The 21,778-nt window shown below is 52.2% G+C and overlaps 1 protein-coding gene across 3 annotated transcripts in view; it reads left to right on the top strand.

The window, feature by feature from the left end:
- LOC134137588 (casein kinase II subunit alpha-like) overlaps window positions 1-21,778 on the top strand; it is a 36,555-nt gene that overhangs the window by 9,265 nt on the left and 5,512 nt on the right. The window contains exons 2-7 of one of the 3 annotated variants that reach the window (XM_062570747.1): window positions 14,437-14,548; window positions 15,004-15,194; window positions 16,380-16,481; window positions 19,058-19,108; window positions 20,270-20,329; window positions 21,488-21,571. In XM_062570747.1, coding sequence (XP_062426731.1) covers window positions 15,138-15,194; window positions 16,380-16,481; window positions 19,058-19,108; window positions 20,270-20,329; window positions 21,488-21,571 — 354 coding nt within the window. In that variant the 5' untranslated portion in view covers window positions 14,437-14,548; window positions 15,004-15,137. Of the gene's footprint in view, window positions 1-11,759; window positions 11,896-14,436; window positions 14,549-15,003; window positions 15,195-16,379; window positions 16,482-19,057; window positions 19,109-20,269; window positions 20,330-21,487; window positions 21,572-21,778 lie in introns of all 3 variants that reach the window. The other 2 variants (XM_062570746.1, XM_062570748.1) reach the window with 2 other exon arrangements.

The following is a 21,778-nucleotide window of genomic DNA, read 5'->3' as shown; positions in this document are numbered from 1 at the left end:
ATTTCTTGCGATGGATTTCCAGTTGACTATCTAAAAGGCTTTTTGTGGCAGAAGGAGCCATTATAATAACTTCTGGTCCCTTGCGCTGGGAGGAGGAGTGCTGTCGTTTGCAAACTCTTGTGCTTTGGCAGTGGTTAGGCTCTGGAGGAAACCAGAAACGTGCTGGCATAGCACGGTAGTTTGTATTTTACAGCAATTCCCTAACTGTCACCTTTTGGGCAGCCAGCTGTGGGTTATGGAGGCCTGACCAGTTGACGAGCAGCTGACAGGAAAGAAAGATGTATAAAACTAACCTTTCTCGTCACGTTGGAGCTTTACTTCTGTGGTTATTTTGGTGGTTCTTCCTGTTCTGAAATTCTCTGAAATGTGCCTGCTTACTCAGGCCACCTTGAAACTTGCTGTGTCGGGCGGAGATGCGGAACAGTAGTCTAAATTTAGGATATCGACCCCTTGCTTCTTCGCCTCCTGCCTCCAAGGCCAGTGTTGACCAAGCTTGTTTTTTCCCTCTGGAGCATTTCTCCTGGTGGCACCTGATGCCCACAGTTCCTCTGGAGATGTCATATGGAAGCAGTGCTCGGGGTGATGTTACTGAGAGGCTGTAGATAGTTCACACAGTGCTCGCATTCTTCAGGAAAATGTTTTTTTGTGTTATCCTTGCAGGCATACTGCACCTCACTCTGCAGGACGCTGCATAGCTGAAGAGAAAGTAAGATAGAGGAGTAGGGGAAAAACGCGTGTGACAGCATCGGGGAGAGTGAAGGGCAGTGATCTTAACACACCAGCGACACTTCTGCTAGTATTTGGCAAAAGACGATTTTAGAAGAGGATATGAGGTAGAACAAGAGGCTTCATAGGTGCCTTTGAGAAGTGCCCGGCATAAACGAAAGGTAACGAGGATGATAGAGTGCAAGTGTTCGTTCGTAACAAGTGCCAACTTGCTAGGATAGAGCAAGCAGCTGGAGGGAAGCGAAACAGAAGGTCAAGGAAGAGGGACTCGGGAGTTGCAGAAAGGGAGGGGATGGTCAGCCCCATGTCATCTCCTGAGCAGATGCCAGAAGTGGCCATTTGAGCCTCTTTCCTTGCGGCCCCCAGGTGAACTGGGTTCTGGGAGCCTGCACCAGCCACGCTGAGTGGGAGGTGGCTGGGAACAGGCTTATTTGACGTGTTTCTTGCAGGAGGAGGGGGGACAATTCCTAGCAAGAGCAAATGGGGCAGTAGTGACAGTATTTGTGTACAGATGGAGTCAGCTGAAAACATCCTGTTAAGATGAATGAGCCATTTCACATTGCTTTAAGGCAGCCAGCTGGGTAAAACCCCTTTCCTTTGTTTCACCCTAAAATGTTGCCTTTCCAGACTATTCTGTGCTGTAGATTTGGATATAGCAAAGCAATCTTGATGATTTAAGCTAATAAATACATTGCTGAGGACCTGGCTTGAGAAGCTTCCCTGTCTAAAGAGTGACTGAGGGCATGCCTGCCTGGGGAGTGCAGAAATGCCTGATGCGTTTGTGAGCTGCTGCCAGAACTGGGATTTCAGGCTGGAAACCTGAGCTGGCTGCAGTCGACCGGCCCAGATTTGGAAACAATTTAGGTGCATTTGCGCAATGATGTGCTAATGGCTAAACTACTTCTGGACCCAAACTCCAAGTTCATGTGGTGCTCTCGTGGGCCACTGGTGAAGATGGGAGAAGAACCTTGGCAGGCCTATCTGCTCTTGGCGTCGGTGGGCCTTCAGTCAGAACAGAGGTTTGGTTGGTGGCTATAGCCAGTGAAGAGACTTGCCCTTCCTGGAAGCACTGGAGTTGGGAGATGCGCTGCTGGGAGGGATGAGGGCTCTGAGAAGATTAAGTTTATCTGCTTTCCTCCACCTGTGGCCTGCAAAATTTTGTGTCCCAGAGACTGAAAACCGTAGCCTGATAAAAGTCGTTTTGCTTACTGTAGGGGATGAAGGAGAACTTAAGGCCCTGTGGTTAACAAGGGAGCAGATTTTGTAATCTGAGAGTCACTTCTGGAGTTGAGCAGTTTGGGGTCATAGAACAATTCGGATTGAAACAGAGCTCTGAAGGTCTTCTGATCCAACCCCCTGCTCAGAGCATGAGCAACTGGGAACGCAGGCGTGTGATAACAGGACAAAATGCTGGTGTTGCCGGAACCAGATCATTCCCTTCTTTAGAGACAGGAGGCTGCTCACCATATCAAATGTGAGAACATCTAATCTTGAATTTAAAAGTAGGATTTTAAAGCCCTGCGTGTATAGACCTCCTTGGTGAACGTGTCACTTTCTGCCTCTGTCACCCATCTATCTTTGTATTAAAAATGGGGAGTATCTTGGGATGGAGAAGTCAGAGGAGTCCTTTGCAGAGGCGACTGGAACGGAGCTGTGGGCTGCTGGAAGGTGGTGAGCTCTTTTTGGCCGCTCAGCTTCAGAAAATGAAGTGTTCCAGCCCTCTCCCATGTGCAGGTATGGAATTGCCCTGTGAGGGCTTATCTTTACCAGCTTCTCCTGGATCGCCAGTGCTGAGGAGAGGGTTTGGCTTATTCACAAGCGTGCCCTGCTTTCATATGTATCTTGTCACATTATAGGACCTGGGCCTTCAGCCTTGTCCAACAGAGCCAACCTCATTCCCCTGTTCTGTCCCCTTGGAGCAGCAGGGACTGCAAAGATGGCTTCTGTGGGTTATGGGTGGGCTGTGACATGCTCCAGCAGAGTCATGCACATCTCTAGGGGAAAGGCCTCTTCTCCTGGCGTAGGGGACACAGCTTCTTGGTATCTAAAGCTCTGCTGGTTGGGCTCAGCTGTTTTCCTTTCCCTTCAAAGAGAGCGCTCCTGCATTGGCGTATTTCTGTCCAGCGTAGACTGAGTATCAGACACTCTGCACTTCTGAATAAGGAGTTATAAATGGAAGTTACTGTATGCTAGAAGAAAAGCTGTTACTGCTATTTTAAGTATTTGTAATCGCTCCGAAGTCAGGTGATTTGGATGTAAGGCATCAGGCGTCCCTTTACCTGGGAGAAGCAGCGTACTTTAAGTGACCACAGCACGCGGCCTGCGTGTCAGGCTCCTGCGGTGGGAAAGAATAACGCTTTCTATTCACGCGGGCTGAATCTTATCTTGATGCTAACTCTTGTGCTGCACGGTGATGTGTGGGTCCCTTTGAAGAACAAATGCGCTCCGGACCCTCCCTCCCTCCCCATAGCCGCAGGTGGCTGCAGGGGCAGGGCTCCCCGCACGTCGAGGAGCCGTCGTGAGAGCTGTCCGTGCCGTCGCCGCTGCGCAGAGTTGTCCGGTCGGGGGAAGACAGCGGGTCCCTGAGGGTCCTAGTCTGTGCCCCCGTCCTACCCTCTGAGGACAGCCGGTCTCTGAGCAGTTGCCTTTGGCGTTGTTTGATGCGAGTTGTCAGTCGGGGCTTTGTCGTAGGTTAAGCGCGTGGCTGTCGTGGCACGGAGAGGACAGCGTCCACAGTCAAGTGATCGGCTTCGGGCTTTTGCTGAATGACCTATTCTTCCCGCGAGGAGCCCAACACGTGGCTCCCCCAGGATGCAGCTTGCTCCTGTTCGGCAGCGCCAGTGCTGAGCTGAGCTGGGTCTGCGCTGGGAGTGCGAGAGCAGCTCAGGAGACGGTAGCTCCTCCTCGCCGAAGCTCTCCGCTTACAGCGATCCATGCTGCTGCCTCTTCGCGTCTCGTCCTCGCGAAACCGGTGGGAGAGAGCGCTGCAGCCCAACTTAGCTCCCACCGGTGTGTGGGAGCCGCGCTGCTAAAAACTGTCAGAGGCCTTCAAGAAATCTGCTCCTGGAGAAGGAGTAGCTGTGTGAGCCTAGCAGGAGTCGAGATCACAGTGGTGCTGACTGGAAGGGGGAAATTAGCCTTAACTTTGCCTCCTTTTACTGCAGCATCTTCCCTTTAGCTGTGGTGAATGCGCCTTTGCCCCACGATTGTGCCTTCAAAGAGCTGTTGCCCAGCCAGCTTTCCCAGCCCAGTGCCCTGGTCATGCCTCTTTGCATCCTCCTTGGCTCCCTTTTCCTTCCTCATCGTTAAAAACAAACTGCTCAGCTTTGCTCTCAGAGCATAGCCCCAGGCACATGGCTGCTTTCTCTGCCCTTGGGGTATATAATTACCTGGTAGTTCTCCATTAGCGGCTCTGGTGCTTGTCAGCCTCTCATCGTATTTCCCAGTCATTTTTTCATGGTTTCTCCCTTGCACACTGGGCTTGGGGAGCTTTGCTGATGTGTTGATGAGTTTAAAGAAGGATATAAAATCAGTTTCTTTGCCTCCGCGCCTACTGAGGTCTCCTTGAGAGGGGTCAGGCAGCCGCTGCGCCGGAGGCTGGGCTGCCCGTGGGACGAGGCCTCGCGTTTGCCTTTGCTTTGCAGCTACCCGGGGAGGGTTCTCCCCCGGCAAGGCTGGCTGAGGGCGCTTGCCCCACTCCTCACTGAGCCCGCTTGAATCAGGCAATTAGATGTCTAAGAAGGCTTTCTTGGCTCTGCAAGTCCCCAGGAAGCTTCTTTCAGCCTTCTTATCTCTGCGGCTCCTGCGCACAGTGACCTGTGCCGTTACACAGTGCTCTTCCGTGCCTGGGCGTGATGGCAAAGGTTCTGCCTGCGCCTCAGCTGCAGCTGAGTGTAGTTTACAGCCCCGTCCTTCGTTTTGGCTGCCATGAACAGATTAGGCCTGGGTTTATGTTATGCCAGAAAGGGAATGTTTCAAGAGGGATATAGGTGCCTGTGTTAAACCAGCGGTGTGGATAACCCTGCGTTAGAAAAGGAGCCTGCAGTACGGCAGTGAGAGTGTGCACAGTCCCTCTGGGTTGATGGTCAGCTCCTGGGATCGCGGGACAGAGACTGCCTTAGGATTTCGCAGAGCTTCGGCTCTCGGCAGTAGCTTTCTCCGCGGCTTGCCGCCTCCCTGGCCCTCGTGAGGCTGTGCGTCAGTTCAGTGGCTGCGCTGAAGGAATGAGGAGGCTGCGAAGGAAATAAAGCTGATCGCTGCTGCCTTTCAGGTAATGGCCCGAAAGCTCAGCATGTTGTATGTCTTGCAGCACATCTGTGTTAGATGCTGGCAGCAGCGATAGTTACAGCCCACATGAGAAATAAGAGCATGCATGCCTGCCATTAATGTCTTCTGTTCAGAGCAGCCCCAAGGAAAAAGTTATCAGCAGAGCCCCGTTGGGAAGAAGTGTTTGAGTGGTGCAGCCTGCGGCCTCAGAGGAGGCAGCATCCCGTTCTGCCCCGCAGCTGGAGGTAGCCTGCCTCAGTCTGCAGGCTCTGTGCAATGTAGCAGCTAGAGGTAGTGGTAAGCCTTGTTGGATGTTGTCCAGCCTGCCCTCATCATGATATTCTTCATTAGTCGGTGGCGACATCAGCTTGCCACTCTCTGCGGAAGCACCTGAGGCTGCAGCCACTTCCTGAGAGAATTCGCCTGTCTTTAAAGAAACTCTTCTCCCCCCCCAGCTTCCCCCTTCGTTCTGAGGAGGGCCTGGCAGAGCTCTGCGGCTGCGCTTGCGTTCTCCGCTGCCTCGGTGCTGTGCTGGCGGGGCAGGAAGGCAGCAGTGAGTGGGGGGGCAGGCTTTTCAGATCCTCCCCTCGCTTTGCAGCCTCCCTTTGAACTAAGGGGAGAAGCCGGAGACTTTGAAGTTGAATGTGGAGCAATTAATAAGCTGCTTTCAGCATTTTTGTCATTTTCAGTCTGTTGCTGTCCTCCTGGTTTTCGTTGCATCCACTTACCTCATACTTTTAATCTATTAAGTTGTTAGAATTGCTTCAGTTTGTTGTCCAGAACTGTAAATGCGACTATTAAGTTATTGCACTGTGCGTCTGCATGCCTGGCATTCTTTTCCTGTGCCGCCTGTCTTCAGAAGTCCTGTTTGCTGCTTGTTTATAGAGTGCCATAAAGGCTTGTTGCATTTTCCAGGACCCAAAGGCAAGGTCCTGACCATGAAGAGTTGCAGGCTGACTAACTTGAAAGATCTAGCAAACAGTGATACGGAGAGATACTTCCCTGCAGGGATGATAAGCACAGGAAGGACATGCAAGAGTGATTTGAAGAGGCGAGGTCTGGCAAAGCAACTTTACAAAGGGAAGATAAGATTGCTCCAGCCTTAGGCTTCCTCCTGTCCGTACACTCAGGAGAACCTTTTGAAGTAGTCAGGGAGGCTGTCAAAATGCAAAGCTGATTTTAGTGCAGAGCCCTTGAGCACGCTCTTGGGGCATGCATTTAGGCAAGAGGTGCCAAAGCGTTTCAGGGCAAGACTCTTGGCAAGGGCTGTGTGTTTCACCAAGGAGTGCCAGCTGTGCGTCGCATCGACTTCTGCCACCCAAGGGTAAGTGCTGTGTTGTGGGACGAGGTAGGCTCTGTTTCCTAGCTGGCAGAGAGGTCACGTGGAGCATATTCTGAGGTCTTGTTCAGCTGTCCGTAGCTTAACGTTGGCATAATTGTTAATGCGTGAAAAGCCAGCGGTGTTGCAAGAGCTTGTTTCCAGCGGTTGAAGTGGTGTTGAGGTGGACAGTGCATCCCCTCTGCCCTTGGGATCATCAGGAAGCAGTCCAGAGGGACACGGTTATGGCATGACCTGCTTGGGCAGGATGTTGAACCACTGTGTTTTCAACTGGCAATTACCTGAGTTCTGGCTTGTCTTTGCCGAATGTGTCTGAAAGGGGTTTGGGGTGGCCAAATGCACCAAGGAACTGAAAGGCCACCCTGAATTTGGAGTGGGTTATAAGCTGCCTGTGGAAGAGGAGGGCACTGAGATTGGTAGAGCCTCTCAATCCCAGTACAGAGGGACTGGAGGCCGCTGGAATCCGGCTAGTGCTGCACGCCAGCTTCTGATTTCTTGAGGATGAAGGCAGCCTTGGCCTTGTCTGGGAGCAAGGGCTTCTTGCCGGATCCTTTGGAGCTGTGACGTTGCTTGCCGCAGAGGTGACCGCCATCCCGTGTTGTTGCATGGAGCGTTGGTGCGGGGCCCTGCCGGACTGAATGCAGCACTGAGTTTCGGGGAGCTTGTGCTGTGGAAGAGGAGAGGTGGCGCTGGACTCGTGACACTGAGTTCAAGATGTGCGGCCTGTTCTGGACTCTCGTAGAGACCCGTCTTGAATCTTGTGCCCTTCTGTCACATGAGGGTGGTAGTGCTCCCTCTGGCATACAGCAAACACTGCAAGGCGTCCGGGTGCAAGAGAGCTGATCCAAACCGAACAGGTACCGAGAAGGGAACTGTCAGGGGACGGGGAGAGCTGGTCTTTGGAGGGGAGCCCGAAGGAGCTTGTCTTGTTGAGTCTGGCAAAATGCAAGCTGTACAGAGACAGAACTGCCTATAAATACATTGAGGAGTGAACGTCAGTGAGGGAGGAGAGCAGTTTAAACCAAAGGACAAAGTTGGCAGAGCAACAAATAGCTCTGCCTTGGCTGTGGATGAACAGGCTGGGAATCAGGAGAAAGTTCCTAACTCGTAGAGCAGTCCAGCTCTGGATCTGAGAAGCAGGGACAAGAAGTGTTGTACAGCTGGGCCTGTTTCTGGATGATACTGTGTGAGGTGGCTGCAGTAGCAGGGGATGGGACTTGGTGGCCTTCAGCCGTCTCTTTCTAATGGACTCTCTGAGGGATGCCTGGGGAGTAGTACCCTGGTGAGAGGGAGGGATCTTTCCAGAGAGGGAGGGCAAGAACCGTTAGAGAGACTGCTGTTCCTGCCAGAATTTCATCAGATGGCAGTTTGATCGACGTCAGGAACTGCGTTGACTCCTTTCATCTCAGCACCTTTCTGATAATACTTCTTACGTTTCAGTCACAGTGCCGAGAGAAGGAGGGATGGCGCTGAACGCTACAAAAAAAGTATCAGGACGTCACTCTTTCTTTAAAAGACCAAATGCTACATCCCACTTAAGTTTGTTATTTTAGTTTAAAAACCCTCAACAGCTTGTTTCCTGCTGATGGATGCAGGGAGCGAATTCCATGATTGGGAAGCATGGTGAGCAAGCAAGCTGCTGCGGGTGTTTTTAAGTTAAAAGTGGTAAGTGCAGGAAGTCTGAGAAGCCCCTGACCTTGGCTGGTGTCTCTGAGATGCAAGGTACATAGTGCTAAAAGTTGCCCGGGAGAGAGCTGCTTCCATTGAGGCCTTTAGAGGTAAAGAATACAACTCTGAAATTAGTACAGAAGAGAAATGATGGCTTTTTTTTTTTCCCAAGCTCTTCAGGTTAAAAATATTTAAAAACTGGGACAGGATGACAGGAGTTCTTGCTCGTTCCACCAGCCTCACGTGTGAAGTTTCAGGCGCTGGAGAATATGCTGTAGGGAGCAAGCCTACTTTGGCTGGGGGTAGACTGATTGCGCTGGTGCATGAGCATTGCTAAAGTGGATCAGATCAGGGAGACGCTCCTCGTGCAACCTCCTTCTGCCTGCAGCTGGTCCTGGGGACTCAGTGCGCGATTACAAAATCGCCTGCCCTGGGGGAGAGTCTCCTCCTGATAATCCCAGGCTCCTCACTCCTGTCGGTTAACTGCCCCTTGCCTGGACATTGCCGTTCCCGGAGCCGAGCGCCTTAGCTGCCCGGGCGCGTGCTCTCCGTGCGCTGCGGTACCGATCCTGCTCGGAGTGGGCTGCGCGGAGGAGCTTTCCTGCGCGGAGCAGGGTGCTGTGCCGAGTCAGTTGTCGGCTGTGCTGGGGGTGGGGACTGAAGTTGCTGTCGCTCAAGTGCTCCCAGTCATCTGACCGCATCCTCTGGGGCTGGCTAGTGCCCTGAAGAAGGGTTTAGGTTCCTGCTGTTTTTCCTCCCTGGTGTATCTGCAGTCGTCCCTCCCTCCGTGTCAGCAGTTTTCGACCTATTCCATAATATGAGCAGTGCTGCAGCAGGAACGCGTCCTCTCCTCGCTGCTCGGCTCCAGCCCTTCAGCAGCTGGAACTGGCCTTGCCGTCAGGCCTCATCCTGCCCACGTTTGGGCCTTGGCAGGGTGGTGAACGGTGCATAGCTATTGCATGTATCCCCTCTCCCTGCCTGCGCCTCGGGGCCATCTGGTCTCCCCCTCTGTGCTGGGAGGGAATGAACGAGAGCGCTGCTTCCACCCGCTGCCACTCGCTGCTGTGCTAGCAGCCGCCCGGGTCCTCTTGGAAGTCGGTGGCCTTGGTTTTTCTTCTCTCCCTGACCCTCTGTACTTGTTATTTTTTCATGGGTTTTTGTGTCTCTGAACTCATTCTGTTTGTGCTGCAAGTTTGCGAGATGCCAAGAGCAGATCTGAGAGCACCCTGCTGGTTTACAGAAGCGGGGGGGATATTCTCAGCGTCCCTTTCTCAACAGCTCTTTCTTTTTGGTCTTTTCTCTCTGCTGAGCATCGAATAGAACTTCTTCCTTTTACTGCTGGCATCTGTGCACAAGCCATTTCACTGAGTGGTTGCAGATGGGACCTAGCAGGATTTTTCCATTTTCAATTTGTGTGTCCGAGTCTTTTTTTTTTTTTTCCTTAGTTTCCCCATGCTCCCCAAGCCCTGCTGCAGGCCGCAGGATCCTGGCAGAAAACTATTCCCGGTTTTTGCTGGGTTAGTGAACTCGGTCAGCTCGCTCCGGTAGGAGACAAGCACGGGAGCTGCCCTGCTCTTCTGCCGGAGGAGAGGAGCAGCTTCTCGGTGGTCGCACCGCAGCCGCTCCAGCGCGGTGTGGCCTCCTAGCTTGAGCCCGCTGCTCGCTGCCGGCGGCAGCTGAGCAAAGCGCTGGGCCCCGTGGAGAGGGATGGGGCAAAAGTTGCCCTTTCGTGGTGGGGCGGCCGCCTGTAGCAGAGGGGCAGGAGTGGAGGACAGCGGTCTCCGCAGCAGCGGAGAGGCCAGATCTTGCTTGTCAAAGCCCGAGGTCTGCCCACAGCTTGCCCACTGCCGCCTCGCTCTGCCTCTGCCTGTACCAGCGGGGTAGTGTCTGCCTTTCCGGGACTTGAGATGCCTATTGACGCTTGCGTGGGATATTAAAAATGCAAAACGGCTATATAAATACTTAGTGCTAGTCACTGGCAGTGCTCATACTGATTTATGTGCTTTCCATCCCCTCAAGTGGATGTGTACGTTTAGGTTTTGCTGTGACATTTCTTGCGGGTGATTTTGTTACGGCTGGATTTCTTTGTGGAACAGAGCCCAGGATGCTGTGTTAGAACATTTTACATTTTGGGTAGAAGACTGCAAGGCGGTTGCTAGTTTCCTGCTGACGTGGGAGGGTGAAGGACCGTCAGAAAAAGCCCTCCCAAGCCTGTGTTTTAGAGCGCTGACTGATGAGCGTGAGCACGCCAGCTCTGCGCTGCATCTTGCCCTCTTTCGAGGTGGAGCCGAGGTTTCTGTGCCTGCCTGTGTTTCCTGACCTGGGGCATTAAGCAGCACGTCCTCGGCAGAGACGTTTCGTCTGCAGCTGCCTGTGCCCTTCGGAAGCCCGCTGCTCCGAGAAGCGTCTGCCCAGGCTGCGGGCAGCTGGCCTGGCTCGCGCGGGCTCGCGGCCCTCTCCTCTGCGGCTCCGCCAGCTGACGCTGCGCATCTCGCCGTGCGGCGGTTTCTTCTGGAGCGATCCTGGTGCACGTACTGGAGTGATTGCAAGCAACAGAAAAACGGGACTGTGGGGCTAGCGTCCTTTGGGGACCTCGCCTGGCAGGACCTCTGGGACTCTCATCATCCCTGGCTGTTGTCAGGAGATGGAAGAGCCCTGTCCCCTGTGTCTTTTGGGAAGTGATGCCAGTCGGTTTCACACAGAGCTCCCCAGCCTCGGTGCGCCAGTGCCTGCCCTGACTTCTGCCCGTGTTGGCTGGGAGGGCCTCGATGGGCGCGCGTACTCCAGCTGGGTGCCTGAAGAGAGTCAGCTTATGACCCGTGGAAGGAGCGGCTCTGGTACCGCTCGTGCGGGGAGAAGGGGTGGCCGTGGGGGAAGTTCCCATGCGGGGCTCGAGAGGGAAGTCAGCATCCTCAGGGGAGGAGCACTCGAACTGGGCAGGGTGAGGCGTGGGTTGGGGGTCAGCCTTGCTTTACCTCCATTGCTCCGTGGGTGCTGGGGCAGGGCAGAGCAGGCTGCTCTTCCAGGGAAGATCACGATGGCAGCAGCTGGCTGCGTTTTCTCTCTGTTCGGTGTAGCCTTCGCCAGCAGCAGCCTGCCTTGGGCAGAGCTCCTTTGGCAGCCCTGGGCGGACTGGATTTGTGCATGTCCCCCCCGTGCATGTTCCCAGCACTTCACCTTAGCTTGGCACAAACAACTTTTTCTGTTGGTTTTATGATTTCCTTCCCTTTGGGGAAGCAGGTTCAGACCAAAACTGGCTGGTTCAGGAGGACCTGGTGGTGCTCGTTGCTAATTGCTGTAGAGGTTTCTGACCCGGGAGAGCAGAGGAGGGAGGTTTCTGCCCTTGGCTTAATTGGCCTCCAGGGTGGATAGTGTGCTGTGGGGCGGGGGGGGCGAGGAGGACTGGACGGGGAAGGGGGAGCGAAGGAGGAAAGCGTGTGCAGTCACAGGCAAAAACGAACTGTCAGTTCTGCAAACTCAAGATCCTGCTTCCAAGCAGAGGCCTGGAGCTAGGCCAGCAGCCGGTGCAGGTTTCCATCGTCCTGCGCAGAGGCTGCAGGGCTGCGCGGGGCGTTTCCTCCCGGGCTGCAGCAGAGCTGGCTAGCCGGTCGCGTAGCTACCTTCTGCCCGTCCTCGTTTTCTGCAGCCCCTTTTCCACTTGTGTTTGCTCAGCAGTTCCGACGCTTGCCCTCTGTTTTCCATATTTCTCTCACAAGTGTGCTTTGGTCTCATCCCAATTCATGTGTGTTTGTATTTTTAGGGTGATTGAGGTACTGCGCCTCTGGCCGTGGAAGCATGTCGGGGCCAGTGCCAAGTCGGGCCAGGGTCTATGCAGATGTGAACACTCAGAGACCCCGCGAGTACTGGGACTACGAGTCGCACGTCGTGGAATGGGGGTATGACTGGGCCTCCGAGGGAGCTAGAAGGGGGACGTGTTATTCCGAGGGCTCAGTGCGCGCGCTGGTGCGGGCTTCCCTGCACAGCCCTGCGCCACGGTAACAGGCGCCTTTACGCATGTCTACGGGCAGGTATTGGAGCCTCTGTTTAAGCACCTGCGTAACGGGGGCACCCAGCAGAGCGGGGACTGGCATTTCGGTTTTCTGAGCTGCGGTCCAGCGCCCGCCCACGAGACCGCACGGTCTGGTGAAGGTAGCAGTGGAAAACGGTGGCCTGATTTCCGAGGGAGGCCTGCTGCTCTTTGGCACCTTCGCAGATGGAGCCACTTTTACTTAAGTGTTCAAAGTAGACGTGGGTGCCTGCCTTTAAGTGCCACAAATAAGCGATTAATTAAACAAGCATGGTAAGCGTTTGGTTTTCCTTGCTGGAAAGGATGACTATACAAAAAGAATTTTCCAGCCTGCCTCTCAGTCAGCCTGTTCTGCTCTGCCTGACCTTGGGAGGCTTTTCCCACTATTCTTGCCGCCCATAGAGCTGAACCAAACATTAAAAGGCTGGGAATGGTGGAGAAGACATCAGTTTTGCAACCCCAGAGATCTGTTGACACCATGCTAAGAACAGCACTGGCAGCTAGCTGGCTGGCTGTGCTCAGCCTTGGTGCTGGGAGTAACAGGGAAACACTGGTGAGAAACTTGGTAATGATCCTGTATTGAAGAGGGATTTGAAAGGCCTAAGGTGAAGCTCTTGGGGCTTTTTCTTTTTTGGAGTTCCCCTGAGGACTTGAGTCTCGGAGAACTTGAAATTAAGAAGACCAGTTGATTGTTTTATATGGCAGCTGGCTTGATGATGGGATGGGCAGAGTGCTAGCCTTGATTTCTCAGGTATTAATGTAGCACTGCTCAGCGAGAAATGTTCTCCTGCTTGAGAGCATCTTACTTTCTGACCCATGTGCCAGGCGCTTTGGGCTGAAGGACTTCTGCCCACGAGGCTGTTCTTGTTCGGTGTGCTTGTGGTAATATCCATAAAACAAGTTCTTTCTTTTATTTTAGGCTTCAGTGTGAGCTGGTGCCTAGACACAGAGGAGGCTGTTCACTGTGCTGCAGCTGGCAGCGCAGCTTCTGTTGGGGCTGCACTAGGAGCCCTTCCCAACACGCTCCCTCCGTAACACGTGCTGGTCACTGAACAGCCTGGGCTGGGACCAGGAACCTGGAAGGGAAAGGCTTTAAATCCCATTTCAAATCCCCTGAGCCAGCCAGAGCCCTGGGGAGCCTTCAGTCTCTCCAGGTTGATATTTCCATGTGTTCTTTCAGCATCTTGGGTTCTGAGGTTTTTTTAACCCAAACAATCCGTACAGTTAATGTTTTTCCTGACACTGACCCTGAGCCTTCCTGTGTGTTTGGTTCCTAGTGAACATGAATTGATTCTTTCCATCTGTAACACTTGTTTCACCATGTTCCCTTTATAAATATTTGCTGAGTATAACATAATGTTAGGGAGAGCAGTAGCCTAGCGTGGTCGGTTTGTGCTGCAGCTCCATTGCCCATCCGAACTCTCCTTGTTTTATTAGAGATGCTGACAAGTCATCTCGTGCATTGTCTCTGGTAATTAGCAGTTGGTGAAGTCAAGCTTTCTACCCTGTAATTCCCTTTCTTTCCTCTACTTGTTTACCCTTATCAGGTCCTGGGAGGCCCTGTGCCTTTCCTCCTTGGCATAGCAGAAATAATTGCCCGTACTTTTGCAGTTTCCTTCAGTCCTCTCAAGTGACTTTTGTTAGACCCTAGTAGATTTAAATATATGGAGATTTTATGGGTGATCATTGGTTTTTCCTGATTTCTTCTTGTACTGGATGTTTATGTCCTCAGGTATGCAGGACCCTTTATACCTCAGTAAAAAGGGGTGGGTCTTTGACTAGAGGAATTTTTATTTCGGGTATTTTGTCAGTCTCAACCATTTAACTGACTGCTAGTGGATTTTGGAGTTTCAGGTGAGCTAACCCTTACAGCCCACTGCCTCCACTCCATAAGTGAGAAAACTGAAACGTAGACTGAAGGAGTCTCCGTAAGAGTCGTAGCAGCGCTGGGAGCAGAGCTCAGGCATGTTCGCTGAGACGGGAGGGTGCCAGCCTTTGGAGCGCTTTCTGCAGGCCGGAAGGGTTTACCTGGAGGGCTCTGGTGTGCACGAGCAGGGGGCTGTGCTCTCTCCCAAAACGCTCTGTAACGTGTGAGGTCTGGTATCCATCTCCACGTGGAAGCTGCTGAACAAGCACTCTGCCGCGCACACTGCAGGCAGCGCTGCACTTCAGCAGTGCTCTCAGTTTGTTTTGGGGTCGGTTTGCATATTCCTCTGCAGCAGTGGCTGCTTCTTTCCACCTCTAAGCAGCAGAGGGTAGTTTTCTAGCACTTCATTTCCCATAGGATAGCTCCCAGACCTTACCCTTGCCTGCTCCTCAGGAGAACTGCTGCCTGCAAACCAAGCAGTGCTCTGTTTTGACCTGGGTGCGTGCAGTCTCTTCATCTGTTTTTTCTCTGCTCTTCAAACAGCAACCAAGATGACTATCAGCTTGTACGGAAACTTGGCCGTGGCAAATACAGTGAAGTCTTCGAAGCCATCAACATTACCAACAATGAGAAAGTAGTTGTGAAAATACTCAAGGTAGGTGCCTGAGGCCTTGCTCACCGTTTTATTCCTCAGCTGATGCTTCTGTTTCTTCCCCTCCTTCACCTCTCCCTCCTCCCCCCTCCATTTGAAGTATACTGTTGATTTTTGGATGATCTCATTGTAGCTGAGGAAAACATGAGTCCTCAAGTAAAAAGTTTCAACTGTTCGACTTGTCTCCTTCTCCGCATAAACCAGAGATCAGAGCAGGGAGGCAGGGGCATCATATACATACAGTGGAGGCAGAAGGAAAATCTCTGCTCAACCTCATACTGAAATTCTGCATGTGTCCTCTTTGCCCTCCCTCTCCATCACCTGCTTACCCAGCACTTGCTGTCGTAGCTGCGAGGTTGTGGTGGGTGGTGCTCTTCACCTGACAGGTGGCTGCATCTCAGTGGTGCTGTGGGATTAAGAATGCTTTAGGGAATAGGCTTTCTTTGGGCCTGTTTCAGGTCATAATCTCACCAGTTCAGCACAAGTACTTCGCTTGTTCTGATCCAAGTTCATAAAATCCACATGCTGGATTCATGGAGTGCAGCTCACTGCCTGAGAGAGAGGAAACAGGAGTGCAGAGATCTTTCCCAGGATGATCAAACCAGCGTCTTGCAACGGAAGGTCGTTGCAGCACATGATATCTCAGACTGTAAGTTGCAGCTGATTCCTGCTCTGAGGATGAGCACAGGTACATCCACATGTCCCGGGAAATTTGACAGGGTGCAGAGGGGTTCCCTAAAGCTAACAGAGTAATGACAGGTTGATGGTGTGCAGTCCTGCTTCTCCAGTTTCATCATTTGTTATGCTTGTGGGCCATGTTTAGGCTCTGTCAGCTTTTGATGACAAGCTAATTTCTGTGGTGTTACTAAAATGTGTATAATTACAGTTTGTAAGATGCATGAGTTGTAAAATGCAGACACAATATTAAGAATGTTGCCCTTGCAAGAAAAGCAATAAAGGTGGAAGGAGTATACCAATTAAAGAGCAGAATGAAAATATAAATTAAGAAAAGTTTGGGGCAGGTTATGAGTGGGAAAGTGAGCCTGGGAGACAGAAATGTCCTTGTTAATATATTAGCACGGTACGTTACATAGCCTGGTGATGGAGAAGCAGAAAGAGAACTCAGAGGGCAGAAAGAGCATTCTGTCTTCAGAGAGAGAAGAAAGATACTCAGATCAGCTTCAGCTTCTCAGAGCAGATCCGGAGTTGTCCTTATGCTCTGCAAACTTGGACAGTTTACCAGGGCAGCTCAGCCTGGGGACTAGGTTGTGAGGCAATACTGATGAGATAGAGGCTTTAAAAGGCTTGATTGTTAGAACTGTTATTTTATTAAATTATGCTTTTCTTGTTTAACTGTTTCCAGAATTTCAAAGATTTAACCTGGCACTTCAAGAAGCTGAGCTTTAGTGCTTAAACCTTTTTTGTAATACAGTAATCTCCAAAAGGTCTTCCAAATGCAGGAAACTCCATTCCTTTGAAAGCGGAGAACTATTAGATTGACAAGGTCACAGAATGCCGTTCTCCGTGGTGATTTGGATGTTTTTAGGCATGGAAGCGTGTTCCCTCTATTCTGCTGCAGGGCTGGCTTGGGATCAGGTAATGCTAGGTACCGTCATCCTCGGGAGGCAGAATCTGTGCTGCTCTGAGGTCAGAAGGTGCTATGCAGACCTCTTGCAACTTAGAGAATGTGCCTGCTCATCACCGTTTCTTCTGCATTAATGTACAACCACGTGCTCCTTTGCTGGTTCCCATGCTGTGTATACAGCCTGCCGCCCTTAGAGTGGTTTGGAGAGGCCTGTCTGGTGGTAAATGGCTCTTATTTTCTGTTTTTTAGCCCGTCAAAAAGAAGAAGATCAAACGTGAGATTAAGATCCTGGAGAATCTCCGAGGTGGCCCTAATATCATCAGCCTGCTAGACATAGTGAAAGATCCTGTGGTAAGGAAGGGAAAGGGACAACTCTGACTCTCATAAATGTCAAGGTGTGAGTGAGTCCTCGCCGCCTTGTCTGACCTGAGTTGCCAGCAGCTTATGGCTGGAGTTGGAATGTGTCTCTGAGGCAGGACTGAGTCCCTGGCATGCTTGGCATCTGTCTGGCAGCTGAGTCCAGCCCGGGAGACCTCTGTGTGCGTGCTCTAGTAAAGCAGTGGTGACGCAGTAAGAGTAGAGGGTAGGAGCAGAAGGAGATGTTTCTGGCTGATCCAGCCGTGGTAGGCAGAAGACTGTGCGTAGTGGGCTGCCTCCTCTTGGTCCTAAAAAAAGAGGCATTCTAGTGCCAGTGTCTCCAACTGGAAGCAGAGCAAGGAATATTTTCCAGTGCCCTCTCCCAGATGTGGTGTTTTGCCTTTCAAACCATTCTGGTCTTGGGCTGCTTTAGTTTTGTGTGGAGAATTGCCTGGACTGTATGCTGCTGCATGTAGGGGTGCTCTCAGCCTTGCCCCGCAGTGTGCACTTCACTCAGAGCTAGCTCAGAACGGTTCTCTGTGGAGCCCTTGTGGAGCACTGGGTTGGATTAGAGATCTGCATATTGTTGCAGTGTTTGCAGTGTCAGGCTACTCTTTGCTTGGCGGGGGGTGACACTTTCTGCCTTTGAGAAGGCAGAGGAGAAAAAGTCAGACAGCAGCGAATTTAAGGTGAATCACTAGAGAGGTGGAAGAACATTGCTTTTTAGAAATGAGGTTGGGATTATTTTGTAGATAAACTGGTCAGGGAGACTTTCTTCTGCACTTGTACCTCACTGATGCTTTGTGCTGTGCTGGGTTTGCTTGCTCCTAGCAAAAATGGCTCTGTGCTAAAAGCCCGACTTGTGGTCGGAAAGACGGAACAGAATGATGTTTCCTTTATGGCACTTGCTGGTCTCCTGGCTTTTTTCCAAAGGCAGATTTTACTTCTGTTATCCCCATAGAGATAGGGTATCCCCTGTCTCAGTGGGTTTCTAATCCGCCCTGGGTGTCTAAGAGCAGCATTGCTAGCTCATTTCTGTGGCAGGCTTTGCTCCTCAGAGTGATGCAGGCAGTGCTTGGCTGGACTTGGAGGATCTTGGGAAATGTGCTTTTGGCAACTAAGACAGAGTTTTGCATGTGCAAACTGATAAAAGCAGTGGTGTTTGTGTAGTGTAGTTGAATTTCTCTGAGGTGCGTGACTTAGTACCACATGACATTCTGATTAAAAAGCTGCACTAGGTTGAATTAGCGGGACGTATTTGAGCCAGTTATAATCCCTCTGACAGGCCGTGAAAGACAGCTGCTTGCGGGGAGATACCAGTGAATGGGGGCCCTGGGGATTGGTTCTCAGTTAGTTGCCGTTTGAACATTTTCTAGAAACGATCTGAAATCTTAGTTGGTGAAGTTTGCGGGTGATAAAAAGATCACTTTGTAGTTAAGAAATGAGGATGGGTTATATGCCTGGAGGGCATATCTTAGTACAGCAGGGCTGTGCTCTTGGGAACAGGGTGCGGGCTCTAATGTCAGGAGGGGAGGCTGGCTTGGGGACGCAGCAAGCCGGAGAGCTGCATGGGTTGCTGTGGATGACGGCTGCTGCACAAATGCTCAATGTGATCTCTGGCCAGAAGGGCTAATTTTGTCCCTTGAGTGCATGAAAAAGGGGCTGTGCAGACGGAGGTGGAGGGGTCTTATCTCCCCACACAGCGTTTCAGAGTCCTGCCCTGAGGTCTGGAATCCACACTGCAAGGAGGAGGAGTTCAGAGAGGAAGGGAAGGGAAGGAGAGAGCCCTGCAAAAATGCTGCAAGAGCCAGAAAAGCTGCTGTGCTGCACAAGGCCTAAGGAGGGCAGCTTGCTTCCGTTGTTTGGGGTGCTGTGCACCCCCTCCACCAAGTGTGCCTTAGACAAAGCCGTCCAGCTGAGCCAGCTGGGAAGCTGCGCTTGGGCCTGCTTGGGAGGGGTGTGATGGCCTGTGATACATGGCTCAGACAGTTGCTCTCTTGTCCTTTTGCTTGAATTTCTATGAAGTCTTTATGAGATCTGGTTGCTGCCAGTGGAGGAAATATGTGGGAGCCCCTTCTCTGCTTTTCAGCGTATAACAGCAGCTCACCCTAGCGATGCTGACCGGCACCACTGTTGCGAATCAAACCTCGAAAGGAGGAATGCTCCCTTGCTTCCTGCCTTACAGCTTTGCTGGGTCCTGTTCAAGACCCGGAGGTGGCTGCATTTCTGTGACTGCTGAAATGATGGCGTACAAAGCGCATGTGCGCACGTCTGTGGGGGTGGTGTAAAGATGTCCCTCCGAATGCACTGAACGCTGCTGAAACACAGGCAGAGATCTCGGAAGCAGCTTGCGCAGCTGTGTGTGATGCAGCATGGGCTGGGACTCTCAGGATGGGAAGCATGTGAGGGGGGAGGCTCCCTATGGGTGCCAGAGGGACCTGGGCTGGACGCAGAGCAGCCCATCTGCTGCCCCCGCTGCCTGCCTGACCCCTTTGCGCTCTCTTACTTTGAGAAAGACTGAACTGCTCTCTTTTCTTTCCATCTCTTCAACTGCTGCCCCTGCCCTGCAGTCTCGCACACCTGCCCTGGTCTTTGAGCATGTCAACAACACAGACTTCAAGGTGAGTGACTGCAGCTGTTGCAGAAACTTCCTGAATCTTAGGCTGGTGTGGAGCATCTGGGAGAACTCTTCTAGACTCTTCTACAAAGCAGGCAGCATGCTATGGCTACTGGAGGACTTCTTGACCTGCCTTGTGCTGGGGAGGGAGTAGACTTCTATTTCAAAGGCATGCGGTGCCACAGAAATGGCTGACATCTCTGTGCCAGAGGGGACAGGGGATTCTGCTGAGGCCTACATCTCTTCCTGTAACTTATAGTTAAGAGAAGAGCAAGGGGCACAGTGCCCATGCTAGGCGTTGGCCTAGGCTCTGCTTTCCAGCATGCTGCTCCAGCAATTGGCTATTGTGGGCTTATAGTCGCAGTCAGGCACTGGCCAATTTGCAGTACGTCAGAGAGGACTGAAAATGTTGGATTAATTGAGCCTTATGTCCCTAGAGCCTGGGCTGAGCAGCGGGAGAGGAGAGGGGTATTCAGATGAGCTATGAGAATTAGTGGCCAGCTGCCTGGGCTGTTTGTGTGTGGCTGCTCAGTTCTGTTTCCAGTGGGTAATGCACTGCAGGTCTTGATGTGACCCTTTTTCCCTTGATTCTTCTCCCTACGGCTTGTCTTTGGGCTGCCTCAGTGAATTGCTTTCTGCTCTCTGGGTTTTGCAAGGGTGGTTAGGCATGCTCTTTCATCCTCATTGCCTGCCCTCAGTATGGGGGAGTGAATTCTCCCAAGTCCGTGGTCTACAACAGCAGATTCAAGCAGAGTTCTCTGGTCCCCTCCAGGGTGGAAGGAGGGAGGACACATGCATGTTATGAAAGTTCACTAGCTAGACCGTGAGTTTGGCTCCTCCCTGTGGTGTGTTGGCAGTTCCCAGGTGGTGAAAATTGGGGTACAAATTGGAAAATGGGTACCAAGCTGCTCACATGCTGTCTAGACAGTTGATATTTGTGAATCCACAAGTGTGTGTGTGTGTGTGTGTGTGTGTGTGGGTGTGTTTCTGTGCCTGCGAGAATGACTGGTGCCTCCCAGAGGCTTTTGGCTGGCCCCGGGGGTGGTGCTGTCATTGCTCCACAGCGGCACTAGGAGCCCGGGTCCCTGGCCCTGGTCTCTTCAGACAGAGTGAACTAATATGGCTCCGTGTTTTGTTAACTTGCCTCTTGTATTCATTCTTTCAGCAATTGTACCAGACACTATCTGACTTTGACATACGATTCTACATGTATGAAATCCTAAAGGTAAGCTCCCAGGACAGGGGTGACTGGAAAATCCACAAATCCCTAAGAAAATCTTTGCTCAAACAGTGGCCTGGTGCTAAATCTCCTCCTGGGAGTTGGAGTGTGGAAACAAGAGGTAGAGAGTGGAGGTCATTTGGCTACTAAACCCTCCTGGACTGATGCCCAGCTATCCACATGGGACGGCTTCTTAGGCCACAGCACAAGAGGAGGCTCAGAGGCAGATGACTGTTGAGTGTGTTAGTGAATGACTTCAGTGTGAGGTCGCTGTGTCCTTGAGAAGCCATCTTATTTCCATGACATCTTCTTGCAGGCTTCTGCCCCTGCTGACATTTGGTATTGGAAATAGCTTTAGTTGCAAGCCGCCAGCAAGGACGAGAGCCATGATGGAGCATGGCATCTGTTCAGCCAGGGAGCTGAGGGTGCTGAAACTGGTCCTCAGAGCACTTTCTGCTTGTCCCAGCCATCAGTCTGCCAGCAGAGACTGGCCAGGATAGACTGCATTATCCCATCTGCAGTTCTTTAGACACAGCAGAGACACTGCAGCCCTTGAATGAGGATCAGACATTTATATTGCACTGTCTCCTTTGGCAGTGGTTGGCACAGAATTGGTAAGGGACATGGACATTTGCACCCTGCTATTCTGTGTTGCTCAATAGAGCTGCAGTTCTTGGGTTTGGCTTCAAAAGTGAGAGGTTGTGCCTGAGGGCAGAAGCTGATGTACGCTTAGCAAGACCACCGTTACCTGTGTGACTGCGCTCTCTGGTGTGTGGGTCTGCAGCATGGCAGGCTTGGCAGCCCAGACCAAGCACGGAAAAGGTTCTCTGCACGGGAGAGGCAAAGGTGCATGTTGGAAACCAGAGGGGGGCCGCGGTAAAGAGGACTGCATAGACCTCTCTGGAGCTGGAAGAGGGCCAAGGCCTGAAGGTTGCTTGGGAATGTGCGTGGTGCTCTTAGCTTTTAGTACACACGTCACTGAGGCAGTGGCTGACCTCAGTGCTGCCCAGTAGGGCTCTGGCGGTTGTCTGGCTCAGTCCCAGAACAGCCTCTGGGTCTGTGCTTCGTCACTGCCTTGCTGGCTCGTGCTGCAGGCTCTTTCCGCGAGCCTGCTCCATCATCATGTGGAAGGAGACTTTCTGATGGTGCCTCTTCTGTCCGCAGGCGCTGGACTACTGTCACAGTATGGGTGTCATGCATCGAGACGTGAAGCCACACAACGTTATGATAGACCACGAACACAGAAAGGTATGGTGAGGCTTTGCTGGGCCCTGCTTCACATCTCTTGGGAAATGGGAGTGCTGCGGGGCAGCCCAGCTGCTCACTGCTGGTTCTCCCTGAGGCGGTGCCCTAGTCTGGCGTGTCTCATGGAGGTGAGAAGCTCAGTCCTGCTCTTAGCTCCCACTCTAGCCATCTGAGGCACTGGCGAGCTGAGGCTGGGAGCTCTTCTCAGCT

This window comes from Rhea pennata, chromosome 2, assembly GCF_028389875.1.
Source record: "Rhea pennata isolate bPtePen1 chromosome 2, bPtePen1.pri, whole genome shotgun sequence".
In the NCBI taxonomy this organism is placed as follows: domain Eukaryota; kingdom Metazoa; phylum Chordata; class Aves; order Rheiformes; family Rheidae; genus Rhea; species Rhea pennata.
This window is presented reverse-complemented; position numbering and strand designations above follow the sequence as displayed.